Source organism: Papio anubis, chromosome 3 (assembly GCF_008728515.1).
Source record: "Papio anubis isolate 15944 chromosome 3, Panubis1.0, whole genome shotgun sequence".
Taxonomy (NCBI): Eukaryota; Metazoa; Chordata; class Mammalia; order Primates; family Cercopithecidae; genus Papio; species Papio anubis.
Genome location: NC_044978.1, coordinates 60324241 through 60346237, shown reverse-complemented (window position 1 = coordinate 60346237; position 21997 = coordinate 60324241). Strand labels below are relative to the sequence as shown.

At 36.0% G+C, this 21997-nt stretch overlaps 1 protein-coding gene across 7 annotated transcripts; it reads left to right on the top strand.

The window, feature by feature from the left end:
- Nucleotides 1-17: 17 nt before the first annotated feature.
- Nucleotides 18-21767, top strand: C3H4orf33 (chromosome 3 C4orf33 homolog). 7 transcript variants are annotated; one of them, XM_021938793.2, is made up of 8 exons: nt 58-350; nt 2213-2429; nt 9448-9637; nt 13377-13437; nt 18279-18330; nt 18449-18648; nt 18951-19050; nt 20777-21767. In XM_021938793.2, the coding sequence occupies exons 3-8, from the start codon at nt 9457-9459 to the stop codon at nt 20810-20812; spliced, it is 630 nt and encodes a 209-aa protein (XP_021794485.1). In that variant the 5' UTR covers nt 58-350; nt 2213-2429; nt 9448-9456; the 3' UTR covers nt 20813-21767. The 7 variants fall into 7 exon arrangements, 6 of the variants coding, with proteins under 6 accessions (XP_003899238.1, XP_021794486.1, XP_021794485.1 ...); XM_021938791.2 differs by having other exon boundaries at nt 1641-2429; XM_021938792.2 differs by lacking the exon at nt 58-350 and adding an exon at nt 369-1778.
- The last annotated feature ends 230 nt before the right edge of the window (nt 21768-21997 follow it).

Below are 21997 nucleotides of genomic sequence, written 5' to 3'. Positions count from 1 at the left end.
TTGGCTGGCTGTCAAGCAATAGGAGGAGTCGTGAGAACCTGGGTGACAGCTGAGCCACCGGCTTGGCGCGGCGGGCAAACTGGTGGGACAGTGTCTCCAGGTCGTGGGGCCCAACCTCTTTTTTTTTTTTTTTTTTTAAACCCAAAATGCAAACGTGAGTAGGGCATGAAATACACAGTTTAAATGCCCTCACTATCTTTGGGTTACTAATATACTAAGCCTTTCTGGACTAAGTAAAGGATGCAGGTTCATGCGGCTAGGGGTAGAAGCCAGACTTGGGTCTTCAGAATCTCCCACCAAGGCTGTACCTCTGGAGGAGTTCTGTGTTTCGATTTGGTCATCTCAAGAAGGTAAGTACCATCCTGCCAAAGGAGACAACTGTTGTTTAAATATTTAACTGTGTAGTAATAAAGCATGTAGTTAGAAGTATTCAAAAGATCTTGCAAATTCAGCAGCTATTTCTTCAAAGATAAGCTTTTTTCCTCAAATATAAGGAAAGATAAAAGGTACTTTTTTTTTTTTTGCAAAAAACAAAACGGTAAAACTTACATTTGTGGATAGATTACGATTTTCATTTTTGAAAATTGATTTTATCTGGACTTAAAACGTATTTTTTTTAAAATTATTTAACATTGGAGGAAATCTCACCACTAGCAACAAATATGTTAATTTGAAGCTAGCCACTAGTTTTGCGCTTTTAATAAATTGTATTTTTATGGATTGAAGTAAAGTTTCACTAAACAGGCATGTCATAGATGCAGCTTGATTTGGCTTTCTGTTTAACAGCTTAAGAGTTTTGTTGTCCTGTACTCATAATGTCATATAAAGTAACCTTAGCGATATGTGTTAAGAAATTTTTACAAATGTATTCGAATATGTGCAGTTAGGCATCTGAAGGCCTGACTCAATACTCGCTGTTAATAGAATGAGATGGTCCCTTCCTCTAAAGACTAGCTGTTAAATATGGATGTGTAGCTTAATAATCATTGAAAAGGTCTAATCTAGCTTTGGGTCGTGGATAATTGAACTTGTTCTGATTTTTAGTAGCTATAATGTTTACATGAAAACTTTTTACATAAAGGGAAAATTGAGTGTGCAAGCTCCAACTCGTTTATGGAGTTCAGTATATGACTCTTTCTTCATAAACATCTCACTGACTCTCCGAGGACTTGCTTGTAACTTCTCCCACATTTGAACCTTGTATATTGTCATATTGTATTTCTACTTGGCATCAAATAAATAATTATAGACTTAACTCTATGCTTACACCCAAACTGGATGGAAGCAAATACCTTCTGGCTATAATGATGAGTGGTAGTTACATAAAGTGAGTATCTCAGGTGAAAATTTTTGTGTCTGCACTCGATTTTTTTTAGCTTACATGATCATAATTATGATCGTGATAGTTTTTTGTTTTTGTGTTTGTGGTTACAAGATTTTAGTAGATGAATTTTAATGGAGTATTTTCAACGTAAGTTTCATCATTAGGAAACAAAATTGTTTTCACTTATCCTTAAAGGATCCCCTCTCGTGTTTCTCCTTTTCACACGTCCTGAGTTCTCTATCCACTTCTCCCAAGGTAGGTGCCACCTTAGTACTTATTTCATGCTCCTTCCTGCATTATCTATCATGTTTTGTAGTTTGTCTCCAGGCTCCATCATAATACCTGGAACACAGAATTGATTAAATATCTGATGGAAGGAATGAAAGAATTCAGTAGATGTTCCTGGAAAGTATCTATTAGTATAAATTGAATACAAGGAATGACAAGTGGAAATGTACGTACTCATAGATAATTGTATAGATGGAAAATTAGTGACTTTCACTAACATTAATTCGGTTGATCAATTGACATTTAGCACCCAGTACTATGTGCAAAGTACCATGAAGAATACAAAGTTAGAAGTTTAAGCAAGGGTCAGAATAGATCACACAGCTGGCAAGTGCCTGAGTTGCGATTTGAACTCAGGCAGGATGGTTCTAATTTCACAACTGTTAACCGCCATGAACATGCCTCCCCAGGAGTATAGTATAATCTAATTTATAGCTGGTATAATATAATTTATAGTTTTTGCTTATATAGCCAGTTAGCCTGTAGTTGTATTAAATGAATTATTTCTGTACATGTTCTGTTGTAATCTTAATGCTTTACAGTTGATTTTCAAATTATTGCACGGTATTTTTATTTCTGAATCACCCTTCCTTCTTCTAGGAAACCACTCAAACTTTAGTGGAACGATTAGAAGTCTTCAGATGTTCACCTGTGGCCCTTCAACATTTTTCTTTCCTGGAAAAATCAAGTGTCCCTGCTTCAGTGTTCCAAGCCCCTCCCCCAGAACGTGTAGGAAGCTGGGTGGAGCCTAAAGCCGAGCCCTCTGCGTTGACCTCGGCTAAGAGGAGGAAGCCAGTGTTTTGAGAAAAGCTTCGTGGTCTGTGTTCTTTTGTTATTCCCTCTTCTCTCTGACATTCCTTTCGCCGTCGCCAGGTCTTGTCTTTCGCTTGATCTCTGGAAAACAATGAAAAGTGTTTTACTTTTCAGTTGTCTCCTGCTAATTGAGCGTACTCCCACTGTCAGGCTGACTTCCTCGTTTCTTCGTTTCTCTTATAAATGGGCGGGGCCTCGGGGCGGTATGGAAACTGAAAAGAAATGATTATTGTAGAAAAACTAAAAGAAATTTTGTTGAGCAGAGGAATTTGGAAATTTTCCTTGCGGATCATTTGGTTGAGAAAACACCTTTACCATAATTTATTTCTTTTAAACTTTGTGGACCTTTTTTTGTCTTTTCCCGGGTTCTTAATGCTCCAGTGTTCGATCTCCTTTCTCTTCCTTCGTTTCCTTTTAGAGGTCTTTCCAGGTAAAGAGAAAGCAATCAGAATAATTGAAAATTTATTTTTTTGACTTGTTTTAAGAGCAATTTGAAGAATAGGGGTTAAAAGTAGAAACATACAGATTAACAATAAACATTGTATTAAGAAAGTTTAAACAGGCAGGGCGCGGTGGCTCCAGCCTGTAATCCCAGCACTTTGGGAGGCCGAGACGGGCGGATCACAAGGTCAGGAGATCGAGACCATCCTGGCTAACCCGGTGAAACCCGTCTCTACTAAAAAATACAAAAAACTAGCCGGGCGAGGTGGTGGGCGCCTGTAGTCCCAGCTACTCGGGAGGCTGAGGCAGGAGAACGGCGTAAACCCGGGAGGCGGAGCTTGCAGCGAGCTGAGATCCGGCCACTGCACTCCAGCCTGGGCGACAGAGCGAGACTCCGTCTCAAAAAAAAAGTCTAAACAGCCAAACTTGAATTGCAGGACAGTAATCATCTTGATAATATGCATTATGACTTTTCGGAAACGTTCAGCATATACAATATAAAGGGGAGAAGAGGCAGCCGCCATACTCTTAGGAGACCAGCCTTATTTTATTTGTTTATTTATTTATTTATTTTGAGACGGAGTCTTGCTCTGTCACCAGACTGGAGTGCAGTAGCGCTATCTCAGCTCACTGCAACCTCCGCCTCCGGGTTCAAGCGATTCTCCTGCCTCAACCTCCCAAGTAGCTGGAACTACAGGCGCGTGCCACCACACCCAGCTAATTTTTGTACTTTTAGTAGAGACGGGGTTTCACTGTGTTGGCCGGGATGGTCTTGATCTGCTGACCTTGTGATCCGCCCGCCTTAGCCTCCCAAGGTGCTGGGATTACAGGCGTGAGCCACTGCGCTCGACCAAAAAATAATTTTAAACCATTCAGTTGCCTTAAAATAGTAATGCGTGTCTGTCATAGTATAAAATGCAAATAGGTTTTTAAAAAGTGATGAAGTTGAAAGCAAAGCTTCCTCCTTCCCATATCTGCAGGCAGATAATTCCCTTCAGGGAAGCAACCACTGTAACCACCTCGTTTCTTGGTGTTTCCTGAGATAGTGTATGCATCACAAGCATATATGCAAATAAACTTCCTTTTTATTAAATAAATGCACCTTGCTTTTTTTCACTTCACAACGTATTTTAGCATAGATGTTAATTTAGAGCTGCCTTATTCATTTTAGCAGTTATACAGTGTTTCATTGTATGATATAGCATAATTTTTTTTTTACCAGTCCTCTACTGATGGGTATTTAAGTTGCTTCCAACATTTTGTTATTATAAACAATGCTACCACAAATATCCTCAACACTTATGCATTTTGAATATGTGCAGGTATAGTAACTCCTAGAACTAGAATTATTTTTGTCGAAGGATATTTGCATTTTTATTTTGATACTGACGTATTGCTCTTCACAGAGGCTGTATCAATTATGCCTCACTAGCAACATTATGATTTTTTCTCAATGCCCTCATTAACACAGCATGTTATCAGACTTTCTGATCCTTGCCAATCTAAGTGAAAAATGGTAATTTATTGTGGTTTTAGTTTGCATTTCTGTCATTGTAAGTGAACATTTTGCATTTTCTCTCTGTGAGCTAACTGGCTGTTCATAATTTTTGGTCACTTTTCTGTTATTTCCTTATGATTTCTAGGAGCTCTTTATGCATCAAAGAAATTAGTTATTTGTATCAAGTATGACTTGCATATACTTTTTTCCAGACTGTCTTTTGATTTTGTTAATGATAGACTTTTGGGGTAAGGGGAACTTGGGAAGGAGGTTTTTGCTTTTATTATGTTATTTATTAATTATTTAAAAAAATTTCAACTTCTATTTTATATCCAGGGGATACATGTGCAGGTTTGTTACATGGTTATATTCCATGATGCTGAGATCTGGGGTATGAATGATCCCATCACCTGGGTAGTGAGCATAGTACCCAGTAGTTAGTTTTTCAACTTTTGCCCCTTCCTTCCCATCCCCCTCTAGTAGTCCCCAGTGTCTATTGTTGCCATCTTTATGTCCATGAGTACCTAATGTTTAATTTCCACTTATAAGTGACAATATGTGGTATTTGGTTTTCTGTACTTGCATTAATTTGCTTAGAATAATAGCCTCCAGCTGCATCCATGTTAGTTTTGTTATATTTATGTAGTAAAATGTTTGGGTTTTGGTTTCTATTTTAAAAGGTTTTCTCTACTAATGCAGGGAAAGCCCAGAATTGGGGCTCAGCCCAGGAAGGTTCTTGGCTTCATTCAGGAAAGGGTTCACGAGCAAAAGCAAGTTTATCAGAGCAACAAACTACGGGAAAATGGCTGCTCCATAGACAGAGTAGGAGCAGCAGCTCCCATGAATTGTTGGCTAGTTATATACTTGACAATTCCTTGATTATATGCTAAATAAGGGGTGGGTTATTCATGTATTTTCCAGAAAAGTAGGAAGGGTTCCCAGAACTGAGGGTTCCTCCCTTTTTTAAACCTTATAAGGTAACTTCTAGGAGTTTACAAACATGGCATTTGTAAACTGTCATGCCACTGTTGGGAATTTCTTTTTGCATACTACTGCATTATAATTAATGTGTAATGAGCAGTGAGGGCAACTAGAGATCACTTTTGTTGCCATCTTGGTTTTAGCGGGTTTCTTTTGCTTCATTTTGTTTTGATTAGATTCTGTTTTAATCAGTGGGGCCTTGGTGCTCAGAAAACAGGTCCAGCTTGTCTCCTACCTTACTACTATTAAGATTTTATTTAACTCTCTTTTTATTTCTTGTTTTTATATGATTTTGATTTTTATGCTTAAATCTTTGATTCATCTAAAACTTACTTTGGTATAAGGATCCCACTGAATTAAATTTAGGACTGCAAAATGAAGCAACTGATATTGGAAATGGGGACTTCATTGATTAGTTACATGAGAACCATCCCAAACTGCCGTAGACTTATTATATATTATTGCCCCAGCACCTGGTATGGTACCTGAAATAAGATGAATACTTAATAAATGCTTGATAAACTAAATTGAAGGGAATTTCTGGGTTTATCATCTTTGTTATTAGCCGTTGTATTGATCTGATATGTAGTGTTAAATGACACTACGTGATGGTCATGATGACGATACCACGAACACAGTAGGTTTCTCCTGCACAAAATCTAGAGGGTTAGATCCAGGGACTAGAAAAGTTATTCACTCAACAAATAAATAGTAAGCATCACTTATAGGCATTCTAGCTGGGTTCAGGGAGTCAAGAAACAAATATGTCATGCCATGTAAGTGCCATGTAAGAATAGAAATAGAGCAGTGTACAGGTTAATAGAGAATGACTAGGAGGGGAGCGCTAGCCCAAGAGGTCAAGGACATTGACATTTTAGTTGTCTTTACTTAATGAGCACAATTTCAAATACAAAGAAATTGAAAGACTGTGGGGGTTAAATCTCAGAAGATTACTGAAGGAGAATCATCTGTCTCTAGTTTATGTTATTTTTAAACTAGACCATTAACTACTGGGCAGGATGGACTATACTTTTTAGGTTAATTTTTATAAATATTATGCATACTTAGATTGACATGAATGTTCTTTAAGCAATATAAAGTTTTAAAAAAAATAAACAAATTTGTCATTGCAATAAGAAACTAAAGTTGTTGGCCGGGCGCGGTGGCTCAAGCCTGTAATCCCAGCACTTTGGGAGGCCGAGGCGGGTGGATCACGAGGTCAGGAGATCGAGACCATCCTGGCTAACATGGTGAAACCCCGTCTCTACTAAAAATACAAAAAAATAGCCGGGCGTGGTGGCGGGCGCCTGTAGTCCCAGCTACTCGGAGGCTGAGGCGGGAGAATGGCGTGAACCTGGGAGGCGGAGCTTGCAGTGAGCCGAGATCGCGCCACTGCACTCCAGCCTGGGTGACACAGCGCGAGATTCCGTCTCAAAAAAAAAAAAAAAAAAAGAAAGAAACTAAAGTTGTTTATGCAATTAAAGCCAAAATTATATTCGGTCTTTGGACTGATGAGCCACGCACTATTCCCTACTTGTGGAAGTCTAGTCACTATTTCTTACAGTAATTTTCAAATAATGCTCAAAGAAACCTTAGTGGGGAAAAGCAGAAGGAACCAGTAGAAAGGTTTGAGGTACTCACTACCTAATTCTTAACAATGGTAACTTTGCTTTTATCTTTTACTTCTTATCTTCCAGATAAAATTACATTTTGAAGTAATTTGAAACCTATGCAAGCTTGTCCAACCCAAGGCCCATGGGCTACATGTGGCCCAGGATGGCTTAGAATGCAGCCCAACACAAATTCATAAACATTATGAATTTTCTTGTGTGTGTTTTTTTGTTTTTTGGTTTTTTTTTGGCTCATCAGCTATTGTTAGTGTCAATGCATTTTATGTATGGCCCAAGACAGACAATTCTTCTTCCAATGTGGTCTAGGGAAGCCAAAAGATGGGACAAACCTGCTATAAAGTCTACCTCACTCTGACCATGAGACCCACCATGTGTGCATAGAAATGATAGGCCAGTTTTAGGAGCATATCACTGGATGTCACTGGTATGGTTTTATTCCATTTAGACATAGAATTGATTGCCTGAATGTGCTGGGAATTAAGTCCCTAGTGGAAACTCACTGATTAAGATAGGGATCTCTTTAATGTATGCAGAATTTTTGTGGATTTGGTGGTTGTATGAAGAATAAGTGAATCTGCCAGAACTTCCTAGTAGCTAAGGTATATATTGCCAAAATTGTCAAGAATTATCAAGCTCTAAATTAGGAGAATAGCATTTTCTTTCAGCCTATTGGTGTCAGAGTCAGTCATTCAGCATTTTTAATGTCCTGATTTATTCTTATTTCTTCCTATATGCTGCATGAGGATGCTTATTACTACCAAAATTTAGGGTAGAGGATTATACATTTTTTTTTTTTCTGTAGAATGTGCCTTGATGTTTCAACTAAAGAAAATAAATTTATTATTGAGGTATTTTATTCCATGCAATCCACTTAAATCAGAATCAATTTATATAGTTTTATCACTCATTGAGCTTATATCAATAATGAAGAATATGAGTTGCTGAACATTTCTTCTGAAATGCTATTAGCTTTCTGCAAATGGGTTATAATACCAGAATTGTTTAATTTTAGAGATTATCTAGTAAAATTTGTGAGCACATAGTGAAACTTAGTACAAGCTATATGCTTTAGAAAAAGGTTTTTAGAGGTCTTGGATTTCTTATGTTATGCAGAGCTTGTACATTTGGATCTCCCACTGCTTAACTCGTAGTAGGTTTTCAATACATATTCACTGATTTAAATTAATTCCAAATTTAGTAACTTCATTAATTACAGTAAAAGATTGTAAATAACTTATGAAGCAAAGGAAAGCATTCAAAGATTTCAGATAAAAGAAGTTACAGTTTGGAAAAGTCATAAGGTACTAAGTGAGATTATCTTTTGGATAAAATTACAGGATCTAGTATAATTTGGGGGTTCCACCACTCCTGAAATAAAATTTTCATCTCCTTGCAGATTCCTGAAATGTCTTCATCTGGGAAAACATTGCTGACATTGGTTTAATTTCTAGATATGCTAGTCACATGACCTTGGACAAATCTGTTCCATTTGTATGAGGACAATAATAGTTTCTCTGCAAATTTGTAGTGAAATTAAATGAGACAATGTTTAGAAAATGCCCAATCCATAGTATTCAAAAATTTTATCAATGCATTACAATACTATACCCCTCTATTGAATACTTAGAAAACTAATTTAAAATGCAAAAACTGCTCTTTTGTAGGTACTCAGTCTATTTCAAAGTTTAAATGATTGCAGATTCTGTTCCCATTTTTCAGTTGGAGAGAGGTAATTAACCAAGCAAGCAGTCATTTAACAGTTAAAATATTAAAAACGAAAGTGTATATGCTGGGACAAAGGAAGGCAAAATTCAGCTCTACTAACTTTTAAATGATTGGAACTCCCCATCCCCAACCCCCATGAAGAAAAGGATTTTGGCCAAAAGAACAGGTGTTAACAGCACTGCTTCTACTGATTTATGGAGATTTTTTTTTAAACTAAGTTGAATTTTATTATAAAGATCTTGATTCCCAGAGGATCCAGTAACTGAGACACCTGCACACTTTACAATAAATAAAAGACAAAGGATAACATAAGAACCCATGGTGCTTGTAGTTGTGATTAAGTATATAAACAATTTTTGCAGTAGACTTAATTACAATTAAGAAAATGATTTTGATGCACTGTTTACAACAGCACTAGAGCCAAATCTAGACTTTTAACACTTTTATCATTTTTCGTGTTGAGACTGATAGTGTTTCTATAACAGCAATTAAAAAAAAGTTACATAAAAAAGTGTTAAATCTAGAAGTTTTAAAGCCTCTAGGAACTAGTTACCTATTTTAGACTAGAACTCAGAGTCCGTGCTTTGGCACAACACAAGATAGCCTTTTGGCTCCCAGGACTGTGCTCTTGCCACTCTACTGCCTTTCCCGTCTGCTGTTTGGCATTGAAATTTTCATTTCATTTCCAACTAAAGAAGACATTTGTATATTGTTAAAGAGTTTGTTTTAATATATTTTTCTTTAAGAGTCTTCAGATGGATTTTAAAATTGAACACACTTGGGATGGTTTTCCAGTGAAGCACGAGCCGGTATTTATCAGGCTGAATGCAGGTGACAGAGGAGTGATGATGGACATTAGTGCTCCATTTTTCAATGATCCTCCAGCCCCACTTGGAGAACCAGGAAAACCTTTCAATCAACTGTGGGATTATGAAGGTAAGTGGTAGTAGTGTGTTTTATTGCAAACATAAATCTTCTTATAATAACCTCTCACAGAACTATTATTTTATCTTGCTGTTGGGAAGAAAGTGCTTCTGAGCAATTGACATGTACAGTTTCTGATACTTCCTACCAATCTCTCATTCTGACTTTTTCTCCATTACCTATATGACTTTAACTATATAGCTAGAAGAGTTAAAAAATGGCAATTACAAATCCAGATTTTTTTTTTTTTTTGAGACCAAGTTTTGCTCTGTCGCTCAGGCTGGAGTGTAGTGGCGCAGTCTTGGCACACTGCAAGCTCCGCCTCCCGGGTTCATGCCATTCTCCTGCCTTAGCCTCCCGAGTAGCGGGACTACAGGTGCCCGCGACCATGCCCGACTAATTTTTTGTATTTTTAGTAGAGATGGGGTTTCACTGTGTTAGCTAGGATGGTCTTGATCTGCTGACCTTGTGATCTGCCCACCTCAGCCTCCCAAAGTGCTGGGATTACAGGCGTGAGCCACCTTGCCCAGCCACAAATCCAGATTTTTTTATTGCCACCTTATTTTCTTCCTTTATTTCTGTTACCTATGCTGAGAAGAGTTCAAGATTCCTGTTTTGTATTTAAGTATCTTTAAATTACCACTCTAACCTTATAAATCTTCTTTATGGAAAATTTGGAGTGTTTTACTTATTGTAGAAACACTATCAACCTCAATATGAAATGTAGTTTTTACTTTATACTGGCAACTCATCACACATATCAAATTAAGACATGACATAAAATTATACTGTTTCAGGTTTGCTCTATGATCTCCTTCTGCTGTATCCTAATTAAGCTATCAGATTCATCTTTCTGAAATACTCTTCATGATGCCATTTCCCAGATCATAAATCATTATTATCCCTAGGATAAAGTTCAAACCTTTCCTTTAAGCTTTCAGCATACTTATGAATTGGGCCACCATATTCAGCCAAAGCTCTTAACCTATGTACCTTCTCATTCTATTCCCCCTGCCTCTAATGCATAGTTCAAGATCTAATTCATGTCGCATTTCTTCAAAGAAGATTTTGATGAATCTTCTAGTCAATATGTCTAGTTTATGCCATTTGTAAGCACACATTTTGTCAGTGTTAATTTGTCATATGTTAAATATATATTGTCTTTTATTGATACAAAACTGGTATATTATCCTCTTATTAATGGAATACACACTAATGTGACTTACCTGCTAGAGGCACTACAGACATTAAACTCAACAAATTCTAACCTCAACTCACCTACTTCTTTCATAAACCAGTTCTTTACCTAATTGCCCAATATCAATAAATGGTATTAACAATACATTAAATCACCAAATCTAAAAAATTATGAGATCTTTCTAAGATATCCCTCTTTGACACTTTGCATTATTTGGATTTATTTACTAAGTCCCATCAGTTTTGCCTCCTAAGTATTCCTCTAACTCAGTATCTCCTCTTCATCCCCACTATCCTTTCCAAAAGTAAGGCTTTCATAGTCTTTTACCTCGGTTAGTGCAGAGCCTTCTAAATAGTCTTTTAGCCCTTAAGCCCATTCTTCACTTAGAAGCCAGAGTGCTAAATCTAAAATGAAAATTTAAACTCACCCTTCAGCTACTTAAAAACCTTCTCAGGATCCTTTCCTCTCAAGGTAAGTTTTGCCCTTCTTAATATGATCTCTATATAAGACTTTCCATGACCTGGCTGCTTATTCTCTCTGTAGCACCACCAGCTCCTCCTACATTGAAAGGTTTGCCTGGTAAGACTGAACTGTTCGTGTAGTTCTTTAAGCTACAATATTTCCTAATTGTGTACCCTTGATTTTACTGTTGTCTTGCCCTAGAATGCTGTTTCTGTCATTCTTCACCTAGTTCCAAATCATCTTTCAAGACAGAGCTTAAATAGCAACTTTTCCAGGAATCCTTCACTAAAGTACTTTTTTGAGCTAAGCATCTGTTTTCTTTTTTTCTTGTAGCAATGTATGCATCCTCCCTTTTGGAATTTTTATTAAAATTTTCCACATTAGTATCTGATTAGATTGTAAGCTAATAAAGGTATTTCCAGAATCTGATATAGTGTTTAACACAGAGAAGCTGCAAAAGTATTTGTAAGGTGATGATGGAAAGTAGAAAGCAGAAGATATATATGTGCATCTGAGTGTGTGTGTGTGTGTGTGTGTGTGATATACACACATATATTTATAGTGAGAGAGAGTATGTGTGTGTGCGTATGTATGTATATATCTATTTTATATATATGGAGAGAAAGAGAGAGATCTATTTTCAGAAATTAGCTCACACAATTGTGGTGGCTAGCAAGTCCACTCTTCCCTGGGTCTTCAGTCTGCCAGCTGGAGAGTTGATGTTGCAGTTCAAATCTGAATGCTGTCTGCTGGCAGAATTCCTCTCTTGGAGGAGGTCAGTCTTTTTTTCTATGAAGGCTTTAAACTGATTGGATAAGCCCCAGCCACATTATAGAGGGAAACTTGCTCCACTAAAAGTCTGCTGATTTAAATGTTAAACTTATCTTTAAAAAATGGCTTCATAGAAACAACTAGAATAATATGTTTCAAAATATCTGGATACCATGGCCTAGTTAATTTGACAGATACGATTAACTATCACAGTAGACATTCTCATTTATCTAGATAAAAGATTCATAAAGGGACAATAAGATTCTCTGACTTGCTGGCAGAACTATGTCTATATTTTAGCTCTTTTATTATAAAAACAACACGTGGAAAACTGGAAACAACCTAAATGTCTATCCATAAAGGATTAAGTGAATAAGTTATAATATCCTATAAAATAATACTATTCAGTCATTAAAATAGTATGGAGAAGCACAGAAAAGGTCTGGCAGATTTTAGACCAAAGGGGAAGAAAAGGACATGACTTTTTACTTCATATATATATATTGTTTTAATTATTTAAAAGAAAGATGTATTATGTTCAAAATTAAATTTTAAAAATAGCAATATTCAGAAATTTCCAGGAAATTATAAACAAGAAAAGAAAGATCACCTACCTAAATTCCTGCAATCACAGATATGCAGTCGTTAACATTTTTGTGCACATTTTGAAGACATCTAGACATAGACACACATGAAATTTTAATGTCACATGCATTTTGGTGCTATTCTGCAGCTGACTTATTGAATATCATGGATATCTTCCTATATCAAAAAATATTTAATGGTATCTTTGATTTTAATAGCTGCATTGTATTCCATTGCATGGAATACATGAATTCTATAATTTACTTAACAGTTCTTCTGTATAATAGGAGATTTATTTAGAGAATAAGAGATAATCTTATGTAATAGGAGATAAATCATTTAGATCATTTCTAATTTTTGAACAGTACTCTAATGAATAGCATTATACTTAATTCTTTTCCCAGTTGTCAGATTATTTTCTTCAGATACATTCCTAGAAGAAGATAACTGGCTCAAAGTTTATGTGATAATATTAATTTCTTTACAACTTGACCAGCACTAGTTTTAATTAATCTTTTCAATATGTGGCAATCTGATATGCGAGAAAATTATTGATGATTTATTTCCTATATATTTCTTCTTCCAGGCAATGTCTATTTTCTTTGCTCTTTTTCCTATTGGGGATAGTATTATAATTAAAAATAGTCAATTTATTTTATATTCTAAAAGAATAAACAAATTATTTATTGTTGGAAGGCAATATTAAATTTCTCAATATATCTCTGTTTTCAAAAGTTGTGGAAGCATTTTTCTTGAATGATATAACTGAGCAGTATTTAGAAGTTGAACTTTGTCCGTAAGTATAAAATGTTTTTTCTTAATTATTACTACATAATTTGAGCATATTATTTTCTAGTTATAAATGATATGGTTTTAGTAAAAGCTCATTAATTCAAATTAACTAGTAAGAATGGTACTCTGAATTTGTTTGAATGATATACTTTTATATATTTCTTAGTTTCAAGTACAGAGCACATATTTAGAATACATGTTTAGAATATACTCATATTCTAAAGGTTTGAAAATCCTATGTCAATATTTTCAGTTCAGTAATGTAGATTTTGCTAATAAATTAGAAGATAATTTTTGTTTCAAAATGAAAAGTCATTATAAAACAAAAAGTCTTTCTCATTATTTACTCAATAAATTTGCATTATTATATATAGCTGTTCAGAAATAAAAAGAGAGATATGTATATAATTAATTGAGCTAGCGTATAAAAATGTTTCTTTTAGGAGATTTTTAAATGACTAGATGAAACTTTAATTTTATGTATTACATAATTATGTATTCATGTATTCCATTCTTTATTCATCATGCATTTATTAAGTATATGATGTGTCACTTTTGCATTCAGCACCAGGGATAAAAACTAAATCACATATAGATTTTCTTAAACTCATTAAAAATATTAACCTTGGACTCTCTTTGTTCAGGTTTTTTTTTGTTTTTTAAAAGATTTTTTTCTTATTATTGTACTTTAAGTTCTAGGGTACATGTGCACAATGTGCAGGTTTGTTACATATGTATACATGTGCCATGTTGGTGTGCTGTACCCATTAACTCGTCATTTACATTAGGTATATCTCCTAATGCTATCCCTTCCCTCTATCCCCTCCCCACAATTGGCCTCAGTGTGTGATGTTCCCCTTCCTGTGTCCAAGTGATCTCATTGTTCAATTCCCACCTATGAGTGAGAACATGCGGTGTTTGGCTTTCTGTTCTTCTGATAGTTTCCTGAGAATGATGGTTTCCAGCTGCATCCATGTCCCCACAAAGGACACAAACTCATCCTTTTTTATGGCTGCATAATATTCCATGGTGTATATGTGCCACATTTTCTTAATCCAGTCTGTCACCGATGGACATTTGGGTTGATTCCAAGTCTTTGCTATTGTGAATAGTGCTGCAATAAACATACGTGTGCATGTGTCTTTATAGCAGCATGATCTATAATCCTTTGAGTTTATACCCAGTAATGGGATGGCTGGGTCAAATGGTATTTCTAGTTCTAGATCCTTGAGGAATCGCCACACTGTTTTCCACAATGGTTGAACTAGTTTACAGTCCCACCAACAGTGTAAAAGTGTTCCTATTTCTCCACATCCTCTCCAGCACCTGTTGTTTCCTGATTTTTAATGACTGCCATTCTAACTGGTATGAGATGGTATCTCATTGTGGTTTTGATTTGCATTTCTCTGATGGCGAGTGATGATGAGCATTTTTTCATGTGTCTGTTGGCTGTATGAATGTCTTCTTTTGAGAAATGTCTGTTCATATCCTTTGCCCACTTTTTGATGCAGTTGTTTGTTTTTTTCTTGTAAATTTGTTTGAGTTCTTTGTAGGTTCTGGATATTAGCCCTTTGTCAGATGAGTAGATTGCAAAAATGTTCTCCCATTCTGTAGGTTGTCTGTTTACTCTGATGGTAGTTTCTTTTGCTGTGCAGAAGCTCTTTAGTTTAATTAGATCCCATTTGTCAATTTTGGCTTTTGTTGCCGTTGCTTTTGGCGTTTTAGACATGAAGTCCTTGCCCGTGCCTATGTCCTGAATGGTATTGCCTAGGTTTTCTTCTAGGGTTTATGGTTTTAGGTCTAACATTTAAGTCTCTAATCCATCTCGAATTAATTTTCGTATAAGGAGTAAGGAAAGGATCCAGTTTCAGCTTTCTACTTATGGCTAGCCAATTTTCCCAGCACCATTTATTAAACAAGGAATCTTTTCCCCATTTCTTGTTTTTGTCGGATTTGTCAAAGATCAGATGGCTGTAGATGTGTGGTATTATTTCTGAGGACTCTGTTCTGTTCCATTGGTCTATATCTCTGTTTTGATACCAGTACCCTGCTGTTTTGGTTACTGTAGCCTTGTAGTATAATTTGAAGTCAGGTAGCGTGATGCCTCCAGCTTTGTTCTTTTGGCTTAGGATTGTCTTGGCAATGCGGGCTCTTTTTTGGTTCCATATGAACTTTAAAGCAGTTTTTTCCAATTCTGTGAAGAAAGTCATTGGTAGCTTGATGGGGATGGCATTGAATCTATAAATTACCTTGGGCAGTATGGCCATTTTCATGATATTGATTCTTCCTATCCATGAGCATGGTATGTTCTTCCATTTGTTTGTGTCCTCTTTTATTTCACTGAGCAGTGGTTTGTAGTTCTCCTTGAAGAGGTCCTTTACATGCCTTGTAAGTTGGATTCCTAGGTATTTTATTCTCTTTGAAGCTATTCATGATTTGGCTCTCTGTCTGTTACTGGTGTATAAGAATGCTTGTGATTTTTGCACATTGATTTTGTATCCTGAGACTTTGCTGAAGTTGCTTATCAGCTTAAGGAGATTTTGGGCTGAGACGATGGGGTTTTCTTAATATACAATCATGTCATCTGCAAACGGGGACAATTTGACTTCTTCTTTTCCTAACTGAATACCCTTGATTTCTTTCTCTTGCCTGATTGCTCTAGCCAGAACTTCCAACACTATGTTGAATAGGAGTGGTGAGAGAGGGCATCCCTGTCTTGTACCAGTTTTCAAAGGGAATGCTTCCAGTTTTTGCCCATTCAGTATGATATTGGCTGTGGGTTTGTTCTTTGTTCAGGTTTAACTGTCTCTTGGGAATCCTATTTACCTGGTTGGCAAACGATTTCTTTTTTCCTGTAGATGTACACCTATTATCTAAATTATAGCACATTTAAAATTAATAAAATGTTTAATAATGAAATATTTCTTTATATTGCAGTTATTCGTTTGAAATGCCATTTAAATGCTTCTCTGCATCTAACATTTAGAAGCCATTGCTCCTTTTGTAGGCTGGACAGAGAGCTCCAAACAATTGATTGAAATGAGATTTTTAAATATTCTTTTATTTTCCTTTATTTTCATATTCAGCTAAATCGAATGTAGAAAAGTTTAGCTGTTTGCATTATGTTTTTAAAGAATAATCATATACCTTTGTGTGTCACATGTCAACTAACATGCCAAAATTAGTTATTGAAAAATATGATTAATTCTCATAGACTGCCATGAGAAGTAAGAAAATTTCAACTATTGTGTGCTTATTTTTACCCTACAGGTGAGAAAACTAAGGCAAACATTCCTAACTTGTCTAGAGCACAGTAAAGAACTTGGATATCCTAAAGTTTTGCCCTTAGTTTTAATTTTATTAGATGATAAAATTGGTTTATTTTCATAAAGTGATGACTTAAAACTAGATGAATGGAATAATTAGAATCTCTCTTGTTAAGAAATTACACAGTAATCATTGTGTATAAATTAATAGATTTTAAAGGTTAAAATATTCACAGAGTAATTTGGGTTTCTTATGTATCAAGATAGTTAATAATCAAGAATCATAGTTTTGCTTCAGGCAATCATTTCCTCTAACAGTTAACCTCTAGGAAAGCCACAGGAAGAATTTATTCTTATTTGCAAGAATTTTTTCTCCTAGGATGTACCGCTAAGGCTACGTAATAACAATAAAAATAATCAGAAGACTTTTAAATGGAAAAGAATACTTGACTTCTGTTAGAATAGTTTACTGAAGGAAATCTTCCCTGAAAAGCTTTCAAAAGAGTACCTGTATAGAAATGTTTTAAGATATAGGTTTTTCTAGAGTTAGTGAATTTGCTTCATGTAAATACATTAAATCCCTTGGTTCTTAATGACCTGGCTAGTCCCAATTGTACACTGTTATTAGAATTTCCCTTTGAGAAAATACTGTGTTCCTTTTTGAAAACATGATGCTGAACGAATGGTAGAAAACAGGAAAACACAAGAGGCAGACAGGTTGAAGGCAGCGTGTGAAAAAAAAATAGACAAAGATGAAAATCTTTAGCCTGTTGACTAATTGTAGACTGTCTGTGTTTTGCATTTTTTATTTTCCTAATGAGCTACCAGATAGTTTTCTTTCAGAAATAACCTTTATTAAAGTTGTTGAATTCAGACTTGGAAATTGTTGCTTGCTTCAGTTTTTGAAACTCGTTTTATAAAAAACTCCAAATAACATGGTATCTCTCTGACCTTTTTCATACTTTGTGTCATCTAACCAAATGAAGTATTTTATATAATTTTTTCTTTAAAGAATATAAAAAGCAATCTAAACATGAAACTTTATGCATTTGGTGGCAGTTGTCTGGAGTGGTAAACCCAAAGATGTCATTTCTAAGCAACTGAACACACTGGCTCTCCCTATAATTATCCAATATTAATATTGCGTCTCTTTTTTTTTTTTTTTATTTGAGACAGAGTCTCACTCTGTTGTCATGCTGGAGTACGGTGGCACTATCTTGACTCACTGCAGCCTCCACCTCCCAGGTTCAAGCGATTCCTCTGCCTCAGCCTCCCAAGTTGCTGGGACTACAGGCACACGCCACCATGCCCAGTTAATTTTCTTTTTTTTTTTTTTTTTTGGTATATTAGTAGAAATGGAGTTTCACCATGTTGGCCAGGATGATCTCAATCTCCTGACCTCGTGATCCGCCCGTCTTGGCCTCCCAAAGTGCTGGATTACAGGCGTGAGCCACACGCTCAGCCTGCATCTTTTAATTATTTAGAAATTTAGTTGCAAGCACACACATTCCATGTATAAAGGATAGTGAAGAAAATAACATGTTTTTCAAACACTCATAAGGAATCTCAATTTTGACAGCCACGGACAGCATTTAGTGCTTTTACTTTCTGGAAGAAGAAATGTGTGGAAAGTAAGTAAATAAAAATATGAGGCAAAATCATTACATACACAGGAATACACATATTTATTTCTATGTTTAAAGTGTAAGCCCAATTTTATCTTTTGTGTTCCACATGTTGTTTCTGTAGCAAGAACTTCCTTTATCATTCAGAGTGTCCAGAGGAGAGACAAAATGGGAAGGCAAAGCTTATCTCCCTTGGAATTATTTTCCACCAAATGTGACAAAATTCAATTCATTTGCAATTCATGGATCAAAAGATAAACGAAGTTATGAAGCTCTTTACCCTGTACCTCAGCATGAACTGCAACAAGGACAAAAACCTGATTTGTAAGTAGAAAATAAATGAAGATATATTCCAAATAAACGAGTTTTTTGGAAATTAAGTCTTAGTGGAGCAGAAGTAACCCTTTTGATCAAAGAAGATGACATATGTGCACAGGCACCTAGTAGAGTCCAATGTTCACTGATGGTCCTCAGAATATACTTGGTAAACTTTGGGCTGACATTCTCTCTCTCACTACTGTCAGTAGAACACTTATTTTTCCATAGTGGTTTGCATGTGAGAAAAGTAAATGTTGCAATAGCTGATATAGAAGTATGTTTGCAAATTCATTTAAAATTTCTTTCAGAGCTAAAGGGCCAGAGGCGTCAGTGTTTCCAGGTGTGAACAAAGGGTCCCTGTTGCAAGGAAATCTGATCTTCAGTTATCTCTCTAGTTCTCCTCTTCTGGTAACCTCATAAGGATAAAAATATCAACTATGTTTCTAGGCAACATTGCTTATGATAAAAATGACCCTTAAGTGGTAAATTACATCTGGACTGAGAATAATTTTGGATGAACTATAAATATATGATGGAGACAGCGTGGCTTTGGGATTCCCCTTTAACAGTCATGTTCCCTGTGCGAACCCTGGAAGCTATGGCTATGGAGTTATTCCAAGAGATAATGCTCTCATGGGGCAGCAGGCATTTGAGCCAAGGTATCTGCTATGCTTTCTCAATTTGAGTCTTGTTTCCTTGCACCTGTAGCTCTCACATAGGTAGACTAGAGCTCCTGGCCAGCCTTATGAATGCTTCCTGGACTTCTGCAAGGACTACTCCTTTAAGGAGGAAAGCCAGATGCTGTCCTGGGGCAAGCTGTGATTGCTGCTCTATATCTCTCTAGGTATACTCACCATGGCCAAGGTAGTCTGGTGAATCTGGGCATTTGGAAGAACCTAACAGAGACATCCTAGTGAGCACTGCACTATAGTAGACAGACGTTCCTGCCTTTTTACCTGTGGAATGTGCTGCATTGTCCTTCCTCACCCTGTTTGCCTTCTCCTTCCTTTCATGCTCGCTCTTCATGCTTCTTTGTCTTTATCACTTCTAGCATATTTCTTTTTTGCTTGACCTTTTTTCCCCTTTTCCCTTTGCCTTTCTCCCCAGTCCTGACATAGCTTTTACTTAGTCTTTTTTCCCCTTCCTTTTTCTTATCCTTGACATTTTTTCCCCGTTTTTGCTTGACTTTTTTTTCCCCTTTTCCCTTTACCTTTCCCCCAGTCCTGACATAGCTTTTACCTAGTTTTTTTTTCCCTTCCTTTTTCTTATCCTTCACTGTTTTTTCCTTAATCTCTTACTCTGGGATTGACAACTATGACTCAAAAACTGATGTATCCTGGCCAGGTGGGCAGAATGAGACAAAAACGTAGTTGCAACTGACTCAAGGTCCTCGTATCAAGATGTCATGTCTCCCTGGCTGTTCATCAGCTAATACCTTCCTGTATTCAGGCTCTTCATTCATACATTATTGGAAGCTTATCGGAGGTGGAAGTACGATTATACATTGGCCAGGACAGAGCCGAGGCAGAGTGACTGCCTACAGAGTGGGGCTCCACTGCAGCATGTTAGCTAAGCCTTTCTCTCCTCATTAAGCCACTAGAGAAAGCTTCTTAATAAAGTTAAATGGTTTTCCTGGAAAGAAAAGAACTGGGATTAACACTCTTTTACATTAACCTCTGTTGCTTCGGCAGACAAGGGAATTAAGAAGTCTATCTTCTTATCTATGGAACTGAAACTTTTTAAAACCATGACTGATATAAATGACTGATATATGACTGATATAAATTATGTCAAAATTTGAATATAAAAACATATGCAAGAGCATAATATGATTTGTTTAAAGTTGGATGGAATGAGTCATGTTTTGAGAGTTGGTTTCTCCCTTCAGCTGTGAGGGAGCTATTTGCAGAATTGAAAGAAGAGGGCTTTGAGATGTAGGTGAATGTTTTCAGAGCTGAGTGTTTGATAGCTAGAGTGAGAAAACTGTACATATAAAATATGTCTTACCTTTAGTATTGCTTAAAATAGAATGTTGTCCTATTACAGATGTGACAAAATAAATAGCCCTTCAGGACAACTATTTCACAAATGCATAATTCATTTCAATTCCCACCTTCTTTTTCTTTGCTTTTAGCCATCACCTAGAATACTTCAGACCTTTCAATTTTAACACGCTGCTTGGAGAAGAATGGAAACAACCGGAATCAGACCTGTGGCTAATAGAGAAATGTGATATATAGGAGTGTAATAGATAACCATACTGATCATTTTTCTCTATGTCTTTTAAGATAAACAAAAAATAAATATCAATTTTTTAAGATGTCATGCATACATTTCAACAACAAATATTTTCATAGAAGTCACTGAAAATATCTGTGGCAAATTGCATATGATTAACAAGACAATAGATGATTCTTTGTAGATGTTTCATCTGTAAAGTCACAGTGTTTCTCACAGTCACTTAGTCCAGGATGTTACATTCCCAGCACACAGTACAGTTATTCTTGAGAACTACAGGTGAGAAACGGGGGACAATTGAGTTTGTCCAAGGCCACCTAGAGCACTGTCCTGCACTACCTTGTGATTCAGCTATTTCATTCCTAGATATACACCCCAGAAAAATGACTGCTCATAGAAGCTTTATTCACAATAGCACAAAACTGTAAATACTCAAATTTCCATCCATAGGAAAATGGATAAACAAACTGCAATATAGTCAGCGGAATACTGTTCATTAAAAAAAGAACGCTGATACATGCAACAACCTGTATGAATCTCAAAAACATTAAGTAGAGCAAAACAAGCCAGACATAACATACTATCTAATTACTTTTACATTAAAGCCACTTCTAGGCAAAACTAGCATTTGATGATAGATACCAGAGTAGTGGCTGCTTTGAGTGAGGGCAGGGAATTCAAATTGAATGGAAAAGGAGCCTGAGGAAATGTTCTGGGGTGATTGAAATGTTTTGTATTTTGATCTGGATGACGGTTATGTAGTTGCATACATTTGTCAACATGCCTCATGCTGTATGTTTAGATTTGCGATTTTAGTATATGTAAATTAATTCGTTAATAAAATACTATTATAAAATAAGCTATAAATTAAATGGAATTAACTTCAAGTTTACATTGAGTTTATATGTGTCCATTGAACAATCATTAGTGCTGGTTACAAGTGGCTTATCGACTTACTCATTGCTTAAATATGTTCTCTCTCTGAAAAGGGAGTTAGTGTAAGATAAATGCTGACTTTTACAAAAAAGTATCCTCCTGACTACACATCATGGTGGCAGTGTTAGGCACCTTAGATAAATTGAGAAATTATTCTTAAAACTGACAATAGCTACTAATT

Coding starts and splice junctions, on each gene's coding strand:
- C3H4orf33 (XM_021938794.2), top strand. CDS start 9,457: ATGGATTTTAAAATTGAACACACTTGGGATGGTTTTCCAGTGAAGCAC. Junction 13,438..18,278: donor TTAGAAGTTGAACTTTGTCC/GTAAGTATAAAA, acceptor CAATTTTGACAG/CCACGGACAGCATTTAGTGC. Junction 19,051..20,776: donor TCTCTAGTTCTCCTCTTCTG/GTAACCTCATAA, acceptor CTTTGCTTTTAG/CCATCACCTAGAATACTTCA.